Below are 23,301 nucleotides of genomic sequence, written 5' to 3' on the forward strand. Positions count from 1 at the left end.
AGCTGAGATTCCTGCATTGCAGGAGGTTGGACTGAATGACTTTCGGGGTACCTTAAAATCCTATCATTGTATTCCATCAATTTGTATGCCCTTTTAACACCATCGTCTCCAAGGGGTGTGCAGTAGTTTAAAAGTTGCAATAAAATCAGTTAAAACTACTGTAATAAGAAACTAAACCATAAAACTTAAAATGCTTGCTGCAATGAAAAAGGTCTTCACCGGACGCTGGAAATTCAATACAGCAGAATATCACCTGAAAGAGTTCCAGAGGATTGGGCCCACAATGCTGAACGTACAGCAGCTAGTGGATTTGAGCAATGAGGGACAACTAACAGTGAGTCTGCTGAAGACCTCGGTGATAGAGGTTGTGCCAAGATTCCTGTCTGTTCCTAGCTGCAAAGCACCATCCCCTAGTTGTTTGTCTTGGCCATAATTGTGAAAGAATGCTGGGAAACTTTTTTTTATAAAGGGCAGTTGAAACAACGAAGTTGTCAGTTCTTGCTGATCCATTCCTTAAGAGAAAGCTTGAAAGATGTACCCGTATCAACATATTGAAGACATTAATGGCTGCATAGCTGGGTGTTCCTACTGATGGAATATTAGCAATTTAGAAGGAAGCATGTATCTAGGGACAATATGCAAAGGTTCAGGAACAGGAAGGAAAGAAAAAAACCCAGTGTGAGTGAGTCTTGATTGTGCTTATCCAGTCTACAAGACTGAAGCAACAACTCCCAACCCTGGTTTCCTATTAGGAAGAGAGCTGCATCCATTTCAGTATTTTACCAGGCAGAGATGCAGGTGGCGCTGTGGGTTAAACCAAAGAGCCTAGGGCTTGCCGATCAGAAGGTCAGCGGTTTGAATCCCTACAACGGGGTGAGCTCCCGTTGCTCTGTCCCTGCTCCTGCCAACCTAGCAGTTCCAAAGCACGTAAAAGTGCAAGTAGATAAATGGGTACCACTCCAGTGGGAAGGTAAATGGCATTTCCGTGCACTGCTCTGGTTCACCAGAAGCGGCTTAGTCGTGCTGGCCACATGACCCGGAAAAACTGTCTGCGAACAAATGTTGGCTCACTTGGCCAATAAAGCGAGATGAGCGCCGCAACCCCAGGGTCATCTGCGACTGGACCTAATGGACCATGCTGCATGGATGGTGTTTGGCAGAAGAGGCATTTGCTTCTTCCTGGGTGCAGAATAGTGTCTCTGCTTTATTTCAGAAATGAAAGTGTGATACACGGGGAGTAAAAGTTTTTAAGCCCTGAATTTGCAAGCTCTCATTTCAACCCAGGAACTAGGCCCCAGCCCCCAAATCTGCTTGCAAGGCTACCCCAATTTTAATTCTTCTCCAAATGCCCAAAGCAGATAGATTGCTTCAGTAATAGAACATTCTACTTTGGCCAAATTTTGAAGCGTATCAAAAATTCAGATTGTTAAGGATCCTTCCATGCTTTGATCCCAGCCCCTGTGAACTGTCATATGTAATATGAATTGGACAATTAGCCTGCCAACAGAACATTTGAAAACCATCAATGGATTTCTGCTTTTTGCATCTAAATGCAGTGTTTCTGAGCACTGTACTATGTGTGTGAAATATAATGGATATCAATAAGGACTGTCAATAGTTTAGGTTCAAGATCAGGTTTACTTTCCTATGAATCATAACAAAACTAAAATATCAACAGAGGGGAAAACTCAGGAGCAGTATTTGCATAAGATTCTTTTTAATTTTTTTAAAAAGTAGTTTTTTCACAGAATGCAAACAATGGATCCATGGTCAAAACATGGCAACATTTCATAAACCATTTTTTTAAAGCAGTAAGTAATATGAGTTGGATCCTATTAAACTGAAAAGGTTTTTTAAAAGACAAAAGCAATACCAATTGTAAAACATCTTTTAATGGAAATGTTGTGAGCAACCTCGGGTGAAAATGGAACAGCAACAACAACAAACAGCAACATCCTTGAACCGATACCTACTTTGAGGAAATAAATAGTGTCATACCTTGGAAGTCGAATGGTATCTGTTCCGGAAGTCCGTTCGACTTCCAAAACATTTGGAAACCAAAGTGCAGCTTCTGATTGGCTGCAGGAATCTTTTGCAGCTAATCAGAAGCCGCGGAAGCCCCGTCGGACATTCGGGTTCCAAAAGAATGTTCGCAAACCGGAACAATCACCTCCAGGTTTGCAACATTCAGGAGCCAAAACGTCGGAGTTCCAGAGCGTTTGGGATCTGAGAGGGTAGGGATGTGGATCTGTCCTTCTGGACACTAGTATGCAACTCAGAAATGGCATGGTGGGTGTAAAATAACAATGTCCACTATAACTTTCCTTCCTTTTCAAAACAAAGGCTACAATCTGCAACTTTTGCTTTTATGGCAATTTTAGTGACCGCTTCAGGGCTGTCCGAGGACTTTTGCAGCCATTTCCCATTCAAGTAATGTAAGCAAGTTTCTAATATTGGGACAGTATATGGAGGTGTAAAGGCACATGTCTCTTTTTCTACTGCATATATTTCTGGTTGTCTGGCCAGCTTTTAAAATTTCTAAGCCTCTTTGGTATCTCTGTTGTCAGCATTTGTCATCACAGCATGAAAAAATAAGTTATCTGGACCTCCTAGCTCTGGGAGGAAACTGGAAATGTGTTTCTCTCATGGGACCTGCAGAGGTGGTGAGCCTGTGGTCCTTCAGATGTTGTTGGGCTATCATGTCTCATCGGTCTCAGCCAGCATGGCCAATGATCAGGGAATGATGGGAGTTGTAGTCCAGCAACGTGGAAGGGCCCATAGGTTCCTCACCTGTCCTAACTGCAGAGCACACATGTCTTCTTAAAAAAGCCAGCTTTCAATAATTTACTGAAAACCCCAATAATTATTCTAGTTAGTTTATTAATTATCTCGTTTGCCCTAGGAGTCCAATTTCTTTGTAAATAAGCATTAAGCAGAGTTCCACCTCACTTTTAAATATATAGGAGACTAATCTGACAGTCCGTACCAACTTAGCAGCCCTTTTAAAGATGGTTCCACGGGGAAAATGTACTTTCAATTCTCTCCCAGCGTTAAGGTCTGGACAGTTCGCACCGCCCTAACTCACACTGAGTTTCACTTTTACATTAATGGAAGCCAATTCCGCCACGAAGACGCGGAAGACATACGGGACGGCAATCGTTTCAATGGTGTCGCTCCGGCCGCAAGTGGTGCAGACGTGTTGCCTGATGCGTGTGGTGGACCAGTCGGGCGGAGGCTTCAAGAGGGGAGAAAGCAGGCTCCCGCACTCGATGCACACGTGGGTCACCGAGCGATCGGAGCAGTGGAAAAGGCGGTCGTGCAGCAAGAAGGAGGCCCCGTGAGCCAGCAGAGCGTCCCGTTCCATCTCTCCAAAACGGATGCCGCCCTGAACGTTCCGCCCTCCGATGGGCTGGTTGGTGACTTTATCTCTGGCCCCAGTAGTCCTCACCTGGAACTTGTCCGAGACCATGTGCCTGAGGCGCTGGTAGTACACCACGCCGATGAAGATGTCTGCTTCGAGCTCCACTCCCGAGACGCCGCTGTACATTCGCTCCGTCCCGTAGAAGTTGTAGCCGGCGGCCTTCAGCATCTTGCCAAAGTATTCCAGAGCAGAGTTCTCCTCAGAAAACGTGAAGGGTGTGGCGTTGTGACAGAGCCCGTGCAAAGCAGCGGATTTGCCCGCCATGCTCTCAATTAACATGCCAATGGTCATTCGGGATGGAAAGCCGTGAGGGTTGAAGAGGATATCCGGCACCATTCCACTTTCGGTGAAGGGCATGTCCTCAGCCGGCCACAGTCTGCTCAAGATACCTTTCTGTCCGTGCCGGCTGGCAAATTTGTCCCCGATCGTTGGGTTCCGGGGGACCCTCAGGGTGATGCACACACACCTGAATTTCCCAGTCCCTGTGTCGTTGCTGCATACTTTGATGTTATCCACAATACAGATTTCCTTGTTCCTGGAGAAAAAGGAAAGAAAGGTTTGAATCGCCAACAGATTCTGCAGGAAAGCTGATTCCAATTTATTTGGTGGTGATGGGGGAAGGGAACGTGTGAAGTATTCACCCAATACAAATACAGAATAAAGTGAAGATGGAAACAAATGAAAAGATCCTGCAAATAAAGAAAGCAAGGAAGCAAATGCTCTCAACCCAAACCTTAACACCCAGAGCAAATAGTCCCAAGGATTGCTGCCTAACTGCAACCATTAATAACCATCATCGCAATCAGGAGAGGGGAAGGACGGGTGGAGAACCTTATCAGGACCTGTCTCATGGGCCAAATTTGGCAGGCAGATGGCCCTTTTGCTGCAATCTTAAAAGGGAAGCCAGAGAAGGCTTGCAAAAGGCTTCACAATCTTGTAAAGAGCATTACATTTTTTTCATCCATTAATTTCCACGAATGGGTTTGGCCAGGTTTTGTGGGTACGAGTGACCCTGTGACTCACCCAAGGCTATCCTGTGAGCATAGCTGCCCAAATGCACTGCAACAGAACTGCCCCCATCCAATGCATTTTCCAGAGCAGTATTTCAGAGTGGGAAGGTTCCCAGGGAGTTCAACAGAGAACCTATAAAGCAGGGTGTGGAACCTATGGTCCTCTAGATGTTGCTTGGCTCCAACTTACATCAACCCCAGCCAGCCTAAGAATATAAAAAATAAAACCTCGCTGGATCAGGCCAATGGCCCATCTAGTACAGCAACCTGTTCTTACACTGGCCCACAAGATGCCCAGGGGAAGCCTGGAAGCAGGACTTAAGTACGACAGGAGTCTCCCCACTTGGGAACCCCAGGAACTGGTACTCAGAAGCACACTGACTCTGACAGTGAAAGGAGAACCTAGCCATTGTGGCTAGTAGCCTTATGCTCCATGAATTTGTCAGCAGGGCCAATGGGATGGGATTCGTAGACCAGCAACACCTAGTCACAGGTTCACTAGCGTTTCAATAGGCACTTCACACACACACACACACACACACACACACACACACACACACAATCCACATCGTCTTGTTGAAAACTGTAGCTAAATAGCAGCATTTTGAACTTACTTGTGGTAGGTCACAAAGCTTTCCCCCGTGTTGAGATTCACGTAACTATAGAAAGGGTCCCCGTATTGAAGTCTGGCTCCGATGTGGGGCAAGCCGTCAGGGTCCAGATTCTGCAAAGTTGCCAGCTTATCCTGACCAATCCCAAATACCAGATTATCCTCTCCCTTCTTGACTTTTTCCGCAAGGTCAATACGTTGCGTTTTGTAGATACTTCCATGTCCAAAGCCTCTCTCCCATGAAGCCTTGTTCAAGATCTAAAAATAACATGAAATGAAACCCCCACACAAATCAATGTCAAACAAAAACCTGGCCTTTAAGGAAACTTGAAGATCCTTTTATCCCCAAATTCAGATGCTCTTAGCGATCTTATTTAGGAACTGTTTGATCTACTACTGCTATTTCAATGTCATTCTTTGTTTTTAACCGTCATTTTAATGTTTGAATTTTAACACCCTATTGGTTTGTAATTAGCCCGGGGGGGGGGGGGACACACTCTAAAAGGCAAACTAGAAATCAGTTCAAGCTAAGTAATAATAATGATGATGTTATGAGTTTGGGGTGGGAGATTAGGCTGCATATACCTGAGTCCCTTTCAATTCTAAGATCCAGCTAAGGTTAAAATCTAAAGGTGGATTCAAATTGTTAAAATAGCCAGAGAAGCTTCCCTCCAAATTATGGGTCAGGATGGGCTCCCCTCCCTCAACTCCTGGTACAGTGGTACCTCGGGTTACAGATGCTTCAGGTTACAGACTCCACATTTCCCTTCATTTTCACCCTAAGGTGACGGGATTAGGAAGGGAGAACAGCGTTAATCTGAACGTAAATTTCCTTTTTGCTTTTTTAAAACTGAGGACTCACCATTGCATCTTCCATGTCGTAGCCAGTATAGGAGATCACGGCAACAACTGCATTTGTACCGACTGGGTAGGAGTCCATGTTGTAATGTTCATACATAGCCGGCCGCACCAGTGGGCTTTGAGGAGTCTGAAGTCGGTAGAGCTTATCGTCTGAGCGGTATGGGAAGGTCAGAAGCGGGAAACCCATCGTCTGCTTGCCTGGAAAGACAAAATACACAGACACAGTAGACATCAGATGAAATAAACTCAAAGTCTTTCATGTCTTCCATAGGGGAAGACCAGAGCTCAAAGGAAGAAGGCAGGTTTCGCATGCAGGTCACAGGCCGGTTCCCTGGCAGGAGATGGGAATTACTTGTGCCCGAGACCCTGGAGAGCCACTGCCAGTCGGAGCAGACAATACTGGGCTAGATGACGAACTAGCCTGACCTCCTGTAAGGCATCTCCCTGTATTTCCTAAGTATAAAAATAATACAGCACTTAAGGCATTCACTTCCATTTGTTTCCCTTTCAAATCCTTATGTGGGGCTGCTCTATGTGCAATCTAAAGTTTCCAGCATCCTCAAGTCTCCATCTTCTGTTCCACTTAAAAGTTTTTAGTTCTGGAGAGCCCCCTCCTTTTTTTCTGTTGTCTTTCAACAATTCCCATCAGCCCCAACATGCACAGCAAACCTGCCCCCCCACCCAGTATAATCTGTTTAATTCCCCCCACAACCTGGTTCTTTAGCTGCCCCTCATTAACTATCAGTGTTGTGTGCCCCATGACCACATTGTTCTCACTGCACTGTTTTGGTGTCCCACCCAACTCGCCCCCCTGAAAAAACTATGGTTTTTGGGTTGTTGTTTTTTGCAAACTTTGGCATTCCCTCAATTGATAGTTTGATGTGTGGATGGCAGCCAATTGGCTATATAAGAATCCATACTTGGAGAATGAGATTCCTATGAACATTTTTGTTATTTTGTTTTATAGGAGTTATTATCTGCCCTTCACCATAAAATATAATACAGTGGTACCTTGGTTTTCAAACGTAATCCGTTCCGGAAGACCGTTCGACTTCCAAAACATCTGGAAAACCGAAGCATGCATTTCTGGAAGCATTCACGTCCGGAAAACTCAATATGGAAGCCGTGTGGCACATCCGGCTTCCGAAAACCGAAACGTTCGAAAACCAAGGTACCACTGTACACGATTAAAAAGCAGTTAACATGATTTACATCAGAAGAAAAGTGTGGGTCCGGAAAATGCATCTCGAGCTGTCCAAGGCCAGGGTAAAAACAACAACTAAGGATTACTTGCCCATCTGACACTGGTACATATTTCTTGGACTCTGGTTGTGATCTGAGAAGGGAATGAAACTTGCCACCACACTTAATATGCTATGGGGAAAGAGCTCCTGGTGTGTGGTCAGTCCTGGTTGAATTTCATCCTCAGACACAGCAATGTTCATGAAGACCTGGGGTAAGGAAAAGCCAGTTTAAACCCTTTGCAGAAGCTCTCTTTGGGAGAACAGAGCAAGCAAGCAAGCTGATCTATTTTCAACTTCTATGAGTGGTCACCAAGCACATTAAACACAAGCAAAGCTCTTGGAAAAGACTTCTACACCAACGGAAGCCACAATTCTTCAATGCCGTATTATTAAGTCAACACACACAATCAAAAGAGCGCCTTTTGGCACAATCTGCACCAGATTTTAACAGTCGTGGTAATGGTAGCTCATCTCCTTAAAACCTGTTCCTGCTGGAAAGAGCATTTTATGAGATAAGGTGACTTGTCACATACAATAGTGGCATTAAAACATGCTCAGCAACACCAACGACGCCGACAATTGTGGTTGCAGAATTAGAAAGAGAAAGATGCACAGTAAATGGTCACAGATGCATAGGCAATACCCACTGGACTAACTTGTTAGCAATGGCTCTTCGTATCGACGACTTGTTAATATTTTTAAGTAGCTGCACAATCCAAAATTGCACAGAAAAGTGCAAGACTATAGAAACATAGGAAGACGATTGAATCTGGGACCTTCTGCATGCAAAGGCCATGTTTACCTCTGAGCTACTGCCCTTCCCCGATATGAATCCAATGACCTCCCATTTCCCTTCCAATTCTACTCACAGTAACAGCAGCAGAAGGGATTCTACCACCCAGTTAGGATAAAGGTAAAGGTAAAGGGACCCCTGACCGTTAGGTCCAGTCATGGCCGACTCTGGGGTTGCGATGCTCATCTCGCTTTACTGGCCGAGGGAGCCGGCGTACAGCTTCCGGGTCATGTGACCAGCATGACTAAGCCGCTTCTGGCGAACCAGAGCAGCGCACGGAAACACCGTTTACCTTCCCGCTGGAGCAGTACCTATTTATCTACTTGCACTTTGATGTGCTTTTGAACTGCTAGGTTGGCAGGAGCAGGGACTGAGCAACGGGAGCTCACCCCGTCGAAGGGATTCGAACCGCCAACCTTCTGATCAGCAAGTCCTAGGCTCTGTGGCTTAACCCACAGCGCCACCTGCATACTATTGTTCAAATACACTAAAAGGATTCCCAAGATCACTGCTGCATAATCAACATGTACCTGCTCCATTGTGCCAATTAACTCTTCTTTTCCCAGGGCCAAATTTTGCACGGGACGCATCATCCTACAAGGGGTGGTGAAAATGAAGAGTCCTGGGTAAAGGCTGGGCTTTCCTGTCATCGGGATAAGGACCACCTCTGTCCAAACGGGAATCTTCTTTTCTTGCATTGCCTAGTGGCATAAATCAAAGAAGCGTCCATTTTACGTCCTTCAACAAAAGCAAGAGAGCGATGCAGAAATGTCTCTCCTGATCCACAGAGGCAAAGTGAAGAACAAAATATTCAAATGGAGCAACTCCTCCCACTGTCAGCAAGGGTAGGACCAGGTATTTATACAATGATAATTCATCTTTATCTCTTTACCCTTTTAATTTTGTAGGATAAACATAGCTACAGGCAGCTGGATCATCAAAATGCTGCAAGATGTCCAAGTGCCTGCAGACTTTCAAGTATGGTAGAGATGCACATTGCAGCATAAACAAGACTAACCTTGAAGTGCCTGAGTGTCTCCACAAGACCAGGAGCTTGATCCTTCTCTATCCAGCCTACTGGGGAGCCATCTAATGAAACTGGGTAACATTCAGAGTAGGGCTGGCTTGGCACAGCATCAACTGGAGTGACACCTACAGAAAGTTGCACAGCAATATGTGATGCATCAACGCCACCGTCTGCAAGCAGCCTTCAGAAGGTGAACAGGTGTAACATTTTACTAGCGGCTACAAAAAATTTGCAGCAAAGCTTCGTTGCAACTGACGAGCCTCTCTAGGTGGTTTGAAACGTACAAACCTGTAATTTCGCTAGGTTTTGTTTTGTTAACTGACATGCTAGGAAGGATTTGTGGCTCGTTTTGAAAACAGGGAGGGGCATTGACTAAACAGTGTTTTATTTGAAGCAGGGAAGTGATGGCTTCAGGTCCCTGGTTCAGCCAAGAACACAGGAAGCGAGACTGTCTTTGTTTGCATTCTAAAACTATGCTGCAAAAATATATACCAGTAATGCAGCCCAAGGGCTTATTGTTGAAAATGACTAATCAGGTATAGTATTTCAAGGGGGGAAAGGCCAGGCCTGACCATACCCTGTGGCCAGCAAGAAGAAGAGTTTGGATTTGATATCCCGCTTTATCACTACCCGAAGGAGTCTCAAAGCGGCTAACATTCTCCTTTCCCTTCCTCCTTCACAACAAACACTCTGTGAGGTGAGTGGGGCTGAGAGACTTCAGAGAAGTGTGACTGGCCCAAGGTCACCCAGCAGCTGCATGTGGAGGAGCGGGGAAGCGAACCTGGTTCACCAGATTACGAGTCCACTGCTCTTAACCACTACACCACACCACAGTGGTTCAAGTTATGATCTTGCCTTGTACTGACTCAGTCCACTGTGGTACATCTAGCTTAGTACGGTCTCCCTGGCAGCAGCTATTCAAGATCTGATGCAGAGGTCTTTCCAGTACCTGCAGTCTGATCCTCTTAACTGAAAATGCATGGGATGGAGCACGGGGTCACCTGCTTGCTAAGCATGCAAGCTTACCAATGAGCTGCAGCCCTCAGCTTCCATGATTTCAATTTTTTGACAACTATCTTCACATGCGCTTGTCTGCTAAGGGTCTTCTGCATTCTGCCAAAAAGGCCTCCTATGCACTACAGAGGCTTCTGGGGCCTGGCTCTGGGGCTACTGCACATGCTTAGTACTCAGTGGGCACTGGCTGGGCCTGTTGGGCCTCACCACTGCCCAGCACAACTTGAGGGTGTACTCCAGACACTCTTGTGGCTGCAGCCTGCAAGGGAAGTCTAGGAGTCTAGAAAAGCGGTGTTCAAGGAAGTGTGTGTGCCATAAATGATCTTCTCACTGACAAACCCAGATATGTTTCCCAAGGAATCCCAGGATTCCCCAGATCCCAATTTGAAACCCACTACTTTGCAATCTTTTGAATTACGGTGCTGGAGGAGACTCTTGAGAGTCCCATGGACTGCAAGAAGATCAAACCTATCCATTCTTAAGGAAATCAGCCCTGAGTGCTCTCTGGAAGGACAGATCCTGAAGCTGAGGCTCCAATACTTTGGCCACCTCATGAGAAAACTCCCTGGAAAAGACCCTGATGTTGGGAAAGATGGAGGGCACAAGGAGAAGGGGATGACAGAGGACGAGATGGTTGGACAGTGTTCTCGAAGCTACCAGCATGAGTTTGACCAAACTGCGGGAGGCAGTGGAAGACAGGAGTGCCTGGCGTGCTCTGGTCCATGGGGTCACGAAGACACGACTAAACAACAACTTTGCAATTATCTCTGTGGGCATATTAATTACAGCTCAGTGAACGGCCAACCCTACCGATCTGAGACTTGCTTTTCCCCTGAAAGCATTTCTTATAGATCAAATAGATCCATTCTTACCCAAAGAGCAAAGCAAGGATGGCAGGGAGAATGTATACGATGGCTGTGTTACTATTTCACACGGAGCTGTCATGTGATTCATCAGACCGCACGGCTCTCCATCAGGCGTGTGGACGGGACAAAGGAAACCCCAGGACTCCGGCAGCAGCTTGCGCACTGTGGTGGTTCTCATCTTGAGAAAATCAGCCCCTCTGTGCACACAGCGGAAATGGGAGAGGTAGCGGATGAAGTTCAGCTTGTCTGCTACCACACAGAGACCGGAGTTTTGCAGCATGCCCAGACCTTGTAGAGAGAGAGAAATGGGAAGCAGGGAAAATCAGCTTTGATCCAAGAATTATTTTGCAAGAACAGTTGCTTGGTAGCAGTAGCAGTTTTAATACCACCACCACATGCACTGAGTTGTGTGGTGCACAATACATCAAATATTCAACTACATCAACATCTGAACATCGCAGAAAACAGAGTAAGCATCCATTAGGACTTCTGATTTTTTAAAAATAGGGAAGGTAAACACAAGCAGTCAGGATTCAAGAGGGGTGTAGGCCAAGTAACAGCTCCTGTGCCTGCAGCAAGGAATCACTCTAGGAATGTAAGGCATAATGATTACCAACAAACTGGCCAATCATCCTCAATATGTTCCCTTGTAATCTGCGCCTTCCTTTGCTTACTTATGCTGTGATCCCTGGAACGATATGGTGTGCATCACCTTTCCTGATTTTTGGTTGCAGCATCCTACAGGCTGGATTGCAATCTAAAGGGGAGTTAATTGGTGGTGGGAGTGTAGTTTGGGATGCAAATGATCCATCTTTAGAACGAGAGAGCATTCTAATCCTACAATTAGGATTTAGTGTGTACATGCTCTACTAAGTTAAAATTCTGCACCCAAATAATCCCAAGTTATGCGACAAGGAAGAAACAGTTTCCTGCCCTGTCTACATGACGTACGTTGATCAGCATTAATGACTCTTACTCTGTATAACCTATTCTGCCTTGGCTGCTAATGGGAGGGTGGATGGGAGAGCTATGGAAGTTGCACAACCCCAACCTCTGGAAATGTGTTCCTTGGGTGCTGAGTTTTCAACATGCCTTGTAGCAGTTTTACAAACGTAAAGAAAAGAAAGTGTTGGGTTAAACCCCCACCCGAAAATCAAGGCTCCACGGAACCTGATCTCTGCATCCTAGAATCACTGCATCCACTTTGTTGTGCGTTTGCAAATTCTCACATGCAAACAAGCCCCTCGCTTGTGATATGCCCAAAATGTCTACAGCAGCCTTTCACAAGCTGGTGCCATCCACGTGCTTCAGACTACAGCTGCAAAATTGTGCTGCAGGTCTTCGACATTTTTACCTGTCTTAGAGCGCAGGTTGCCAGTAGCAAGGAGATACTCAAGCATCCTTGTAATATCTGTCCCCATGCCAAGAATCTTCATCATGTTTTCTGCATTAATTGTCATAGCTGACTTCTGAGCTTTCTTGTCCAAGGCTATTTTCACAGACTGCAGCCAAGTTTCCATCTTCTCCTACGATATAGGATAAGAGGAACAAACAAGAAAAACTTCAAGAACTAACACAATGCACTTCTATACAAACTGGCCATGTGACAAACTAGTATATGGGTGGCAAGGAACGTTCCTGTCCCAACACAAGAGCAGAGGGGAAAGTTGCTGTTGGAACTAGGCCTCTCTCAAATTGCCTCCCGATTCATCACAACCTATTACATCACAACATAATACATCCTATTATGTACATCTGCTTTGGAACTTCAACATTGCAAAATGTGTCACACACAATCAACTACCAGTACAGATTTCAATGCTCTGGCCAAATATACAGCCACCAGAGGTGAGTAGAGATACCCAGCTTAATAAGCAGGGAAATCAATCAAAGCTGCAGCCGACAGCAATTTAGCCCCACTGACTAGGTTGAGAGGCAGTTATCAACCAAACCACAATCTGTTGCGACGTGAACATGCTTTCAAATGACCTTGTGTTCTGCAACCCCCTCCTTGGCTCACGGCAGAAGTTTGTCATTTTAACTGAACCTGCAAAGACGACTGGTCACTTGAAGTCCTTGCAATGGAGAACTGGGGGGATCTCGGTTTGGAGGGCAAGAACAAGCCAGGGTTACAAAAATGGAAAACTATGGTTTAGCTGGAGTTGTATTGCACACAGGTTTGAGAGCCCTTAGAAAATTATTCATGTGGTGCCAAACCATAGCTCCATGTGACCGCTCAACCTCGCTCATTGGAATACTGCTGACATTTCCACTGAAGTGCTTTCAGCTATGCAATACGCATTCCTGCATCAGAGCTCAAATATGACCTGTAAGAGGGATACTACATAGCTGTGAGAAATCAGTGAGAGACAGGGCAACTGGAGAATAATTTTCCTTCTCCAGCTTTGTCACAAAAAACCAGAACCTCAGCTCTCCCACCAAACACAAAACTTCCTGGCACAAATAACTCCATATATAATAAGAACAGTTTTTACTTGGGATTATTTTATCCAGGGACAGCAATTTCCTATTCTACTATTTTCAGCAGTGGCTCCTTAGTATTACAATGACCTCCCCAATGAAACCTGCTTGGCACTTACTTTAATCTCCTTCTGATGCCACACAAAAACCTTTTTATTTTCCCTCCAGGCCTTTGAAATTATGTGATGGGCTATACCAGCAGTTGTCAACATGGCACCGTTCCGGTGTTGTGGACTACATCTTCCATCACCCCAGGCTATTGGCCAGGCTGGCTGGCCTGGCGCTGATGGAAGTTGTAGTCAACGTAATCTTGAGGGCACCACATTGGCTTGTAATTTTGTTGGTTTAAACCCCGTAAGCTGCCCAGAGGACTTCAGTGATGGGACAGCCTATAAATGACATTGTTGTTGTTTAGTTGTGTCCGACTCTTCATGACCCCATGGACCAAAGCACGCCAGGCACTTCTGTCTTCCACTGCCTCCCACAGTTTGGTCAAAATAAATGACATAAAACACACAAAATAAATGAAGTTTGTGGGAACCACAAGATGCTTGATGTAATCTGGAAAGCTGTTGCTAAGATTTCCAAGATTTCTGGCAACTATTAAAGAGCATGTTTCTGGCTATCTATAGGGGAATGGAGAATAACTCTCAGGGAAGTACCTTTAAAAACATGAGGTAAAGTTGTCCCGAGGTGAGCACCTCTTGATTCATTAAACTGTCAGGATTTTCCTCCATGCAGCCTTCTTTGGCTAAAGTAAACAGTTTTCGAGTCATGAAGCAAAGCAGGTAGAACTTCTCAGCTTTGTTATTCAGGTGTATGCAGATGCATTGGCTGTGGGAGCAACACAAAGTTTTGTGAGAACCATTTCTTTTTTAGCTGAGCATCACTCCAAAACTTAAACATGGCAGTAATTTTAGCCCAATGCTATCTTTGCAACTTGCCTTTGGTACTTTCAACCATACAAATAAATAGCAGCCTAGGATTTCATGGTGGTGGTGGTGACCTTACCTCAGGTTTGGTAAAGGGCCCATTTCACTGGAAGAAAATTAGTCTTCTGTTGGGGTGGGAGAGAGATTAGCTTTTTTTTGTAATTATTATTCATGCAATGAATTGTAACAAAAAATAAAATTTCACATTGGTTTTCTTTGTGAAACTAAGACTTCCAACCCCCAAGAAACATTCAAGGCTTGCTCGCACGTTACACTGAGCGCAGGTGCAAGCTGCTTCTATACACATAGAAGTGTTTGTGTGAAAGAGTGTACGCTCTTTGGGGTTGTACAACTATTGTGTACGCAGACCGCACACCCACTGAACATTAGATTCAAATAACTGCACAAGGCTGCATCCTATTGCACAAGTGGAACAGAACTTCCCCTCCCTCTCATCCTACAAATTTGGGGCTTCTCGCAGCCCTCAGGAACAGATCTGGAGGCAGGGCGGGGGCAGCAGAGGGGCGGGGGGCAGTTCCACTACTCTTGCGGAAGTCATTCCACTGACGCAGTGTCTTCTTAGATTCAACCTTTAATATTTCTGAACGTGCCTCCAGGTTGGGGACCCCTGCACCAGGGTCTGGTTTGAAACCAGTCAAAGACTGGTTTTGTATTTCAAAAGGAAGATAAAACTTAAGTTAAAGGTAAAGGTACCCCTGACCGTTAGGTCCAGTCACGGATGACTCTGGGGTTGCGGCGCTCATCTCACTTTACTGGCCGAGGGAGCTGGCGTACAGCTTCCGGGTCATGTGGCCAGTATGACTAAGAGCAGCGAACCAGAGCAGCGCACAGAAACGCCATTTACCTTCCCGCCGGAGCGGGAGTACCTATTTATCTACTTGCACTTTGGCGTGCTTTCGAACTGCTAGGTTGGCAGGAGCTGGGACAGAGCAACGGGAGCTCATCCCGTCGTGGGCATTCGAACCGCCGACCTTCTGATCGGCAAGCCCTAGGCTCTGTGGTTTAGACCACAGCGCCACCCGCGTCTTAAGTTACGTCTGCCTAAAGACATACTTAAGAAGGAACTCTCCAACTTGTTCACTGCTGTGCCAGTCAGGAAGGCTGAATTTCACTCTGAAGCGCTGCCCCAGGAAGATGAGGACTTGTTTCTGCGTCATGCAGCCATCCTCTGCCACCAGCCGCAGCATCTGAGACATACAGTTCTTATAGAAAGTATCCTCTTCTTTTCCTTTAATCAACTCCTGAAAAATCTGGAAATCTGAGAAACTAACTAATGCCTGCAGCAGAGAAAGAAAAGGTTTGAAGAAATTAGTTTGGGAGGTGGTGGTGGGGGGACACACTAGGCAGGTATCACTAGGCAGGTATCACTAAAAGCATCAAGATTTTCAAAGCCTGCAATTCTGTATATAGCCTGCTACCATGTATGCTGGGGGCAGCCAGACTTTTTCTTCTTATGTTTTCCCATTTTCCCAACATGGCCCTGGAATGTGGGGACAGGGAGGAATGAGGTGAACTATAATATATATAATATATATATATATATTTCTCTATTTGGTTTAAACAAGCCATTGCTTTCCATCTTCATACAGGGCAAAAGGTTTGCCTCCAAGCCGGAATTGGAAGCTCAGATTTTGCTCAATTTGGACATCACAGCAAAATATTTAGGAAAGAAGGGAGGAGTTTTCAAGTTTAAAGCCCGTTCATGAAAATCATGGCTCGGCTGTTACATTTAATCTAAGCTAGTGACAGGCTTGTAAATAGCCACTTGCCTACCTCAACCTGCCTTGAGTAGAAATGGACTCTAGGCATCCAAGCACAGAAAGACTCTGTAAACTGGAAGAGTGTCTTCACTCTCCTTTCAGGCTATTGACATACCACAAATGGCTTACACTAGTGTGTGAAGGCAGGTGGGATATTAACTCTGAACGGCTTATTTGCAATTGTACATCTCACGGTTCTTGGGAAAGTAGTGTGTAAAATATAACAGGGATCCTACAGACAGAGCACAGGTACAGTACCTTCAGTACAAATCCGAGTGGAAGAAAGAACAGCTCTTTTTGATGAATGAAGTTCAGCATCACTGTGCCATTTTCAAGGTAGTGAAGGGTCATGTTAACTGCTGTGTGTTCATCTCTAACGCAGTGTATTGAGACACCTAGCGCCATCCAAAGGAAGCGAATCGTAGCATCATTTACTTAAGTGTTATATACCAATTAATAAACAAATAAACCTCTAAGAGTTACTGTACCATTTTGTCATCTAAAAATACCAGCATGATTACTGTTATAAGCAAAAGAGGAAATAATGCAGTTTACCTAATATTCAACCCTAGCAATCACCAAAGCAATCACCTCTGTACTAACATTATACAGTCAAACTACTAATTCCATCAAGCCTAGTAGAATTCAGCAGTGCTTCGTGCTTTTGGTGGTTAGCTTGTTAATGTTGTTAATATTGTTTTGTGGATTAGGAGTGCTGTTAATGCTTTGTGGATTTTATAATACAATTTTTCTTGTGGTTGTGCTGTTTGGCCTATTTTTTAAAGCTGCTTTGTTAATAGTGCTTTATAGAAGGTGGAGGTTTTCCTGATGATTTGTAATTGTTTTACTGATGATTTGTTAATTATTTTATATGATTCATGTTGCAATTTATGTTATTATTTATTGTTACGTAAGCCGCTTTGTGACTCATGTTGAGTGAAAAGCGGCACAGACATATAATAAATGAAAATGAAGTCTAGCATAGCTTATTTTGGTTGGAAGGCTCTCTAAGACAAGAGCAGGGAGTCTGATTTGGCCAGGAGACAGCAGGTGATTGATGGGACATAGCAATCTGCCTTATACTGAGCTAGACCATTGGTCCATCTGGCTCTGTATTGTCTATGTTGACTGACGGTGGATCTCCAGGATTCAGACAGCAAGCCCTACCAGAAGATGCCAGAGACTGAATCTGGGACCTTATGCATGTGAAACAGAGGCTCTGCTATTCAGCTATGGTCCTTCAAGCTTTGAATTGCAGAGGGTTGGACTGGATGACCCTCAGGGTCCCTTCCAACTCTACAATTCTATGAAATGTCAAGGCACGGCTGCTTGAAGCACACCCGACTCTTCCCTTACAGCTGCGGCTTCCATTCTTTTCTGACCTTTCTTGACCTGAACTTCCCTGTGCCTGGTGGCATATGGCGTCAGGTGCAGGAAAGGTGGCTGTGATCCACTCTAAACAGTCTGGGGGACCCAGGTAAGGAGGGTTCCAACCATGCTCCAAGGTTGCAGGCAGACCTCTTTTCCAGTCTGGCTGCCCAAAATGCCCCCACTCTGCATTCAGAGCACATGCTCTACCACTGTTCTCTGGCACTCCTTTCATATCGTGTTTTTTGCTCTATAAGATTCACTTTTTCCCTCCTAAAAAATAAGGGGAAATGTGTGTGCGTCTTATGGAGCGAATGCAGGCTGCACAGCTATCCCAGAAGCCAGAACAGCAAAAGGGATTGCTGCTTTCGCTGCACAGCAATCCCTCTTGTTGTTCTGAGATTCAGAATTTTTTTTCTTGTTTTCCTCCTCCCAAAACTAGGTGCGTCTTATGGTCTGGTGCATCTTATAGAGCGAAAAATACGGTACTTTACTCCAGCATTTGTGGAAGTGGGGCAGAGCAACTCAACGGCATCAGGGGAAGGAGAACCAAAGGTAGATGAATTGCTAAATTCAGAGAACAGCAAGAGCAACAGCACATGCTGTTCAGCATGTGATTTAATTATTATTATTTAAATGCAGGATTATTTTAAAGTTACTTTACGAAGAAGAACATTACCATATTGTGTGTAGCCTGGACCTCTGGATTTCCATTTTGGTTTAATCATTGCAAGGGGAAAGTTGCGCCTTGGCATGATCACCATTCTGATCACCTTTTCTATACCGTTAACAATGAAATAGCCTCCCATTTCCTGCCAAAAGGTGAAAAAAGGCAATTAACAGAGCTGCAAGATTGACTTCAGTGCATTAAGACTTCAGTGCATTAAGAAACAAAGGCAGATTTTATTAGGTCTGGAAGCAGAGGGCACACTTACTCATTTTTTAATATTGTTTTTGTTGCAAAGAATGATCAAAATTTTAGTAAGAGGAAATTTAATTTCAACATAATCTAGTTTATTTTCTTTATTCATCAAAGTACAGTAGAACCTCGGGTTGCGGACATAATCCGTGACGGAGGCGTGTCCACAACGTTCGAATCCTGAAGCGCCGCGTCTGTGCCGGCGCATTTTGGCACTTCTGCACATGCGGCAAAACCCAGAAGTAACCCGTTCTGGTACTTCCGGGTTTCCCGCAGTCCACAAACTGAAAACACGTAACCTGAACATAAGGTATGACTGTATTTGTAGCCTGCATTTTCCATTCCATTTAGGGAAGTTAGCAACTTTTACCTTTAAAATGACTGAATTTTTAAAAGCAAACTACAACCACGTACAAAGCTTAATATTAATAATAGGAGTTCTAGGTCCTCACAGAAGTCAGTGGATCCTTTTCTCCAGAGGGAGAGGAAACAACCTTGGTATAAATCACTTTTGAAATGGACGTGGTGAATCTCACTCCAAGCAATGCAACATTCACTTTCTTTTGCTTCATATATAAAAGGAGGGGTTGTAGCTCAGTGGTTAAAACATCCGATTTACACGCAGAAGGTTAATCCGTGGCATCTGCAGGTAGGTTTGGGAGAGACTCCCAATCTGAAACCCCATACAGCTGTTGATAGTCAGGGTGGACAATAGGGAGCTGGGTGGACCAATGGTATGACTCATATAAGGCAGCTTCCTACGTAGAAAAGCAAATCAATAAAATCCAGCAATACCTCTTCCTCCTCATGATGTTTGATGAGCTCTTTGGGTGAGAGACCGTGGAGATTGCAAAGTTTGGACTTCACCATAATCGGAGCATTTCCAAGGGACTGTTTTATAATCCCTTTAGGGATGCCATTCACTGCCCAGCTGATATCAGCCTATATGGGAGGGGAAATAATGATTTGAGAAAAATAGATCTATATTATCCAAATCACTGAAAATGCAGAAGGCTCTCCTCTCAAAGAAGTAGCTACACTGCAAGTATCTTACAAAGGCAAAAATGTGCCTAGAGGAAAACTGCCAGCAGTGTGCTGACTTATTAGGTCAAATTTATAACATGTCCTTTCTCCCCAAAGGGAACCCAGGGCAGCTGAGAACAATAAAACTCCTCTTCATGAAAGCAATTAGAGCATCCACAGCAATTAGAACATCCACAGTAGGAGACAAGTGTTCCTGAACTATGTTACAAAGGCCTGGGCAAAAAAAATTCTCAGCATCCCACCTGCATGACCCATTTTCCTTGGTGCAGGGGTGAGTTCCTTAACTGGGACACAACCACTGAGAATGCCCTTTCTTGGGCTCCCATCCTCCTTACTGCTCCAACTGATGGGCAGGACCTCAAGCAGGACTTCTCCCTCAGATTGCAAATTTCAGGCCAGAAGTTACTGGTAAAGACGTTCCTTCAAGATATTGGGTCCCAAGTAACATAGGGCTTTGTGCACTTGTAGAAACCCCTTGAATAGGGTCTGGATGCTCACAGGCAGCCAAGTTTCTTTCTGAAACCCTGGAGAGCAGCTGCCAGCTTGTGTAGACCAACACGGTCCCTTCCAGATGTTGTTGGACTACAATTCCCACTATCCTTGACCACTGGCCATCTTGGCTGGGGCTGATGGAAACCGCAGTCCAACTGCATATGGAGGGCATCACATTGACTATCTCTGGTGTAAACAAGCTAGATGAATCAATAGCCTGCCATGGTATAAGGCATCTCCCTACAATGTCTAGTTAGATTCCAAGTGCAAATTCATCAGATTTTCTGAAAGACCAGAGTGTGGTCCAGTACAAATCAAGTACTGCCTGTTTTTCTAATCACAATCAAACTATATTAATGCTTAACTTGTTAGCCTCGCATGCTCTCTTCCCATCTCTCTGCTTGAGACAAACCATGGGTTGGCTTACATGAGCAAACCCACCTATCACCATGCTTGCAAACTGTTCTTAATGGAAGAAAGTGGTAGCTGACAAATTATTAGGAGTTGTAACACCCACATGCTATCTTAACAGTTCACCTTATATGCCAGCTGGGAGTATACAACTCTCCAAAATATTGTAGTGCCAGGTCTCTACACACCTTGGATTTTTAAAGTTCACATGATTCCAGCACACTCCTTTACACATCATTCCTTTACATTTGTTACTTACAGTTATTTTTCCGCGGTAGGTGCTTTTGCGCCCCCTGCATTCTGCTGGGTAAACTTTTAGCTCGTTACATATACTTCCTTTTGGTACCATAGGAGGGTTGATGGTGGCCCCCACAATGGCCAAAGTGATCTGATCATTCTTGAAAAGAAATTCCAAAGGTGGAATGGCCTTTAAAAAGTGAGAGAGAGAGAAAGAAAAAGAAAACCCACAGGTTATCACAGCTCACCACCAAATCCACTGCTGGTCATAATGACTGTATACTATCTCTCCAGGATCAGAACCTCTGAGAAATAGCTCTTTTCCTTACCTGCTCACTTCTTTGTAACTTTTTAGTTGGTCCCAATAAAGGCACTACATGTTTTTTTTTTAAACCCACAAATCCCTCCTACCCTTAAAGTATTAATAACATTATTCACTTCTATACCGGCTAATGCCAAACTGCAGCTCCCTGCAGATATCTTTACTGTATTTTTTTCCTGTATCTGCTGAAGGTATTCTTACTTAGACGCACCTTAGCCAGATGTCTAGAAAGCCTGAATGAGTTTTGATTTGCTTTAGTCTACACTATGCTGGTTTTAACCTTTTTGTATGTTTTAAAACATAGCCATACTTTTTTTAAAGCAATGGTTCTTCCTTCTTTGCAAACTGCTCTGAAGGTTCTTTCCCCTCTACAATCAGGCAGTACATAAAATCTCATGAATTAACCAATCAAATGCCAACTGCCAATTGCCACCTCCTTTCCCCAGTACCATTTATTCTTTGTAAAATAAATTTCGGAGGAAATTACATTACAAATACTAACAGAACCCCATTAATAATAATAATTAAATATCAACTGACTTTCCTCGCATCCCTTTTTCCTGTTCTTACAATAATAATAATAATAATAATAATAATAATAATAATAATAATAATGTTGTTTTGTTGTTGTTCTTATTAATTTCATTTCGTTTCTGTACTGCTTTATATTTTTAATAAAATGAATCTAAGCTGTGTACAACCTACATTTAAAGCAATCAAATAAAACCATCTAGAAACATTACTTAAGAAAGTCCAATAAAGCTTTATTATTATTATTATTAAATATAAACTGACTTCCCTCCCATCCCCTTTTCCTGTTCTACTCCTACTTTACTACTAATGGTACTACTACTAGTAATATTATACCGCTTCTTTTCCCTGACTCCCCCCCCCTCCCTCGGCCCCTCTGGCTCCACCTGCACGGCCCGCAGCAGCCCTTCTCCCACGGCGTAGTTGAAGGACTCGGTGTGCGCCCGCGCCACGTCCTGCAGGGCCGGCGTCTGGCGCTCCTTGGGCTGCCCGTAGCCCGGCGCCGTGAGGTTCCTGAGGCTGGGGCCGCTGGGCAAAGCCCGCCACTTGCACGCGCTCTCGCCCATGCTTCTCCCTGGGCAGTCGCAGGACACCGCCTCCGCCAGAAAGACACTTCATGTTCCGTCACTTCCGTCCCGCTGCTCGCTGTGACTTGTAGTTCTTCCTCCTTCCCCTCGGCGTTCTAGGTAACGGCGGCGCTGAAAGGGAAGGCATACAGCTCCCAGACTGCATTGCGCCCACTTTTCCTCCGGGCAGTTTTTAATCCACAGAAATAGAAATAATGTAGAGCTATACTACACCGCGAACCCTTTTCTGGCAACGTGATCTGTTTTAGTCCATGTTTTACACACCTACGGGTGTCTCAGTTGCCATAGCCAATTTCTAGAGCGGCTCAAGGGAGGAGTACGGCCCAGCGGCGGATTTAAATTGTCACCATAGATTCAACGCAGTGTGTCACCTCTATTATTTTACTACTGCCGTATTCATTCCCAATCTCACCAACTGGCTCCCCCTCCTTCCATCTCTCTTTCACCTGAGCGCCTGCGTACTTGTGCGTGCAGCTTGTGAGCGCCGCCTAAAGGTTGGGAGAGGGTAGCTCTTTGGAGTGGAGGTTTTGCTGCTCTGATGGCTCTCCTTTTCCATCCATGGGCGGGACATCCGGGCCGCCGCTAGGGTTAGCCAGGGCGAGGCAGCTGTTTTAAGGGTGCAGTGTCAGATTTGTCATTTATCTCGGCTGCAGTTTGTACTCCCAGCGAGAGATGGTGGTGGGATTTTCTGCCTCGGGTGTCAAAATAATCTGGCCCGTTTTTGATAATCTGTGCACCTTTATTTCCTGTTTTTGCATCAGGCAGCAGAAAATAATAATAATAATAATAATAATAATAATAATAATAATAATAATAATAATAATAATTTATTTATTTATTTATTTGTACCCCGCCCATCTGGCTGGGTCTCCCCAGCCACTCTGGGCGGCTTCCAACAAAGATTAAAAATACATTAAAATGTCACACATTAAAGAATGTTTTGGGTCAGTCCCGCATGTTGTCTTTACCTTTACCTTTTACTTCTGCTGCTGGAGGCAATCGATGGTATTCAACTAACTTTCACTCAGACCCATTGAAATGAATGAACCTGACTAAGTTACGTCCATTGATTTCAGTGGGTCTGTCCTAGGTAAAAGTTAGTTGGAATGTCGCCCATAATGCCTCTGAATGCCAGCTGCTGGGAATTCACATGTGGGCTTCCTACAGGCATCTGGTTAGTGTTATTTCGAGGTTACAGTTTAAATACAGTTATCTTCTGGTAACCGCCAAGGTCTAGCAGTGGAGAGAGAGCAGGAGCAGCCTGCCTGTGGCTTGCCTCGCCAGAGTGGTGCATGCTCTAGTTATCTCTTGCTTGGATTACTGCAATGCGCTCTATGTGGGGCTACCTTT

At 44.7% G+C, this 23,301-nt stretch overlaps 1 protein-coding gene across 1 annotated transcript; it reads right to left on the bottom strand.

The window, feature by feature from the left end:
• Nucleotides 1–1,700: 1,700 nt before the first annotated feature.
• Nucleotides 1,701–21,991, bottom strand: POLR1B (RNA polymerase I subunit B). Its single transcript, XM_083604953.1, has 15 exons — nucleotides 21,751–21,991; nucleotides 20,534–20,701; nucleotides 19,123–19,269; nucleotides 18,088–18,220; nucleotides 16,299–16,435; nucleotides 15,334–15,557; nucleotides 13,990–14,161; nucleotides 12,201–12,372; nucleotides 10,853–11,134; nucleotides 8,958–9,091; nucleotides 8,470–8,640; nucleotides 7,197–7,353; nucleotides 5,904–6,100; nucleotides 5,046–5,299; nucleotides 1,701–3,956 (listed from the first exon to the last, which is right to left on the bottom strand). Exons 1-15 carry the CDS (start codon nucleotides 21,928–21,930, stop codon nucleotides 3,077–3,079), a joined length of 3,408 nt encoding a protein of 1,135 aa, XP_083461079.1. The 5' UTR covers nucleotides 21,931–21,991; the 3' UTR covers nucleotides 1,701–3,076.
• Between the last annotated feature and the right edge of the window lie 1,310 nt (nucleotides 21,992–23,301).

Source organism: Podarcis filfolensis (genome assembly GCF_964270895.1).
Source record: "Podarcis filfolensis genome assembly, chromosome: 3".
Lineage (NCBI taxonomy): Eukaryota > Metazoa > Chordata > Lepidosauria > Squamata > Lacertidae > Podarcis > Podarcis filfolensis.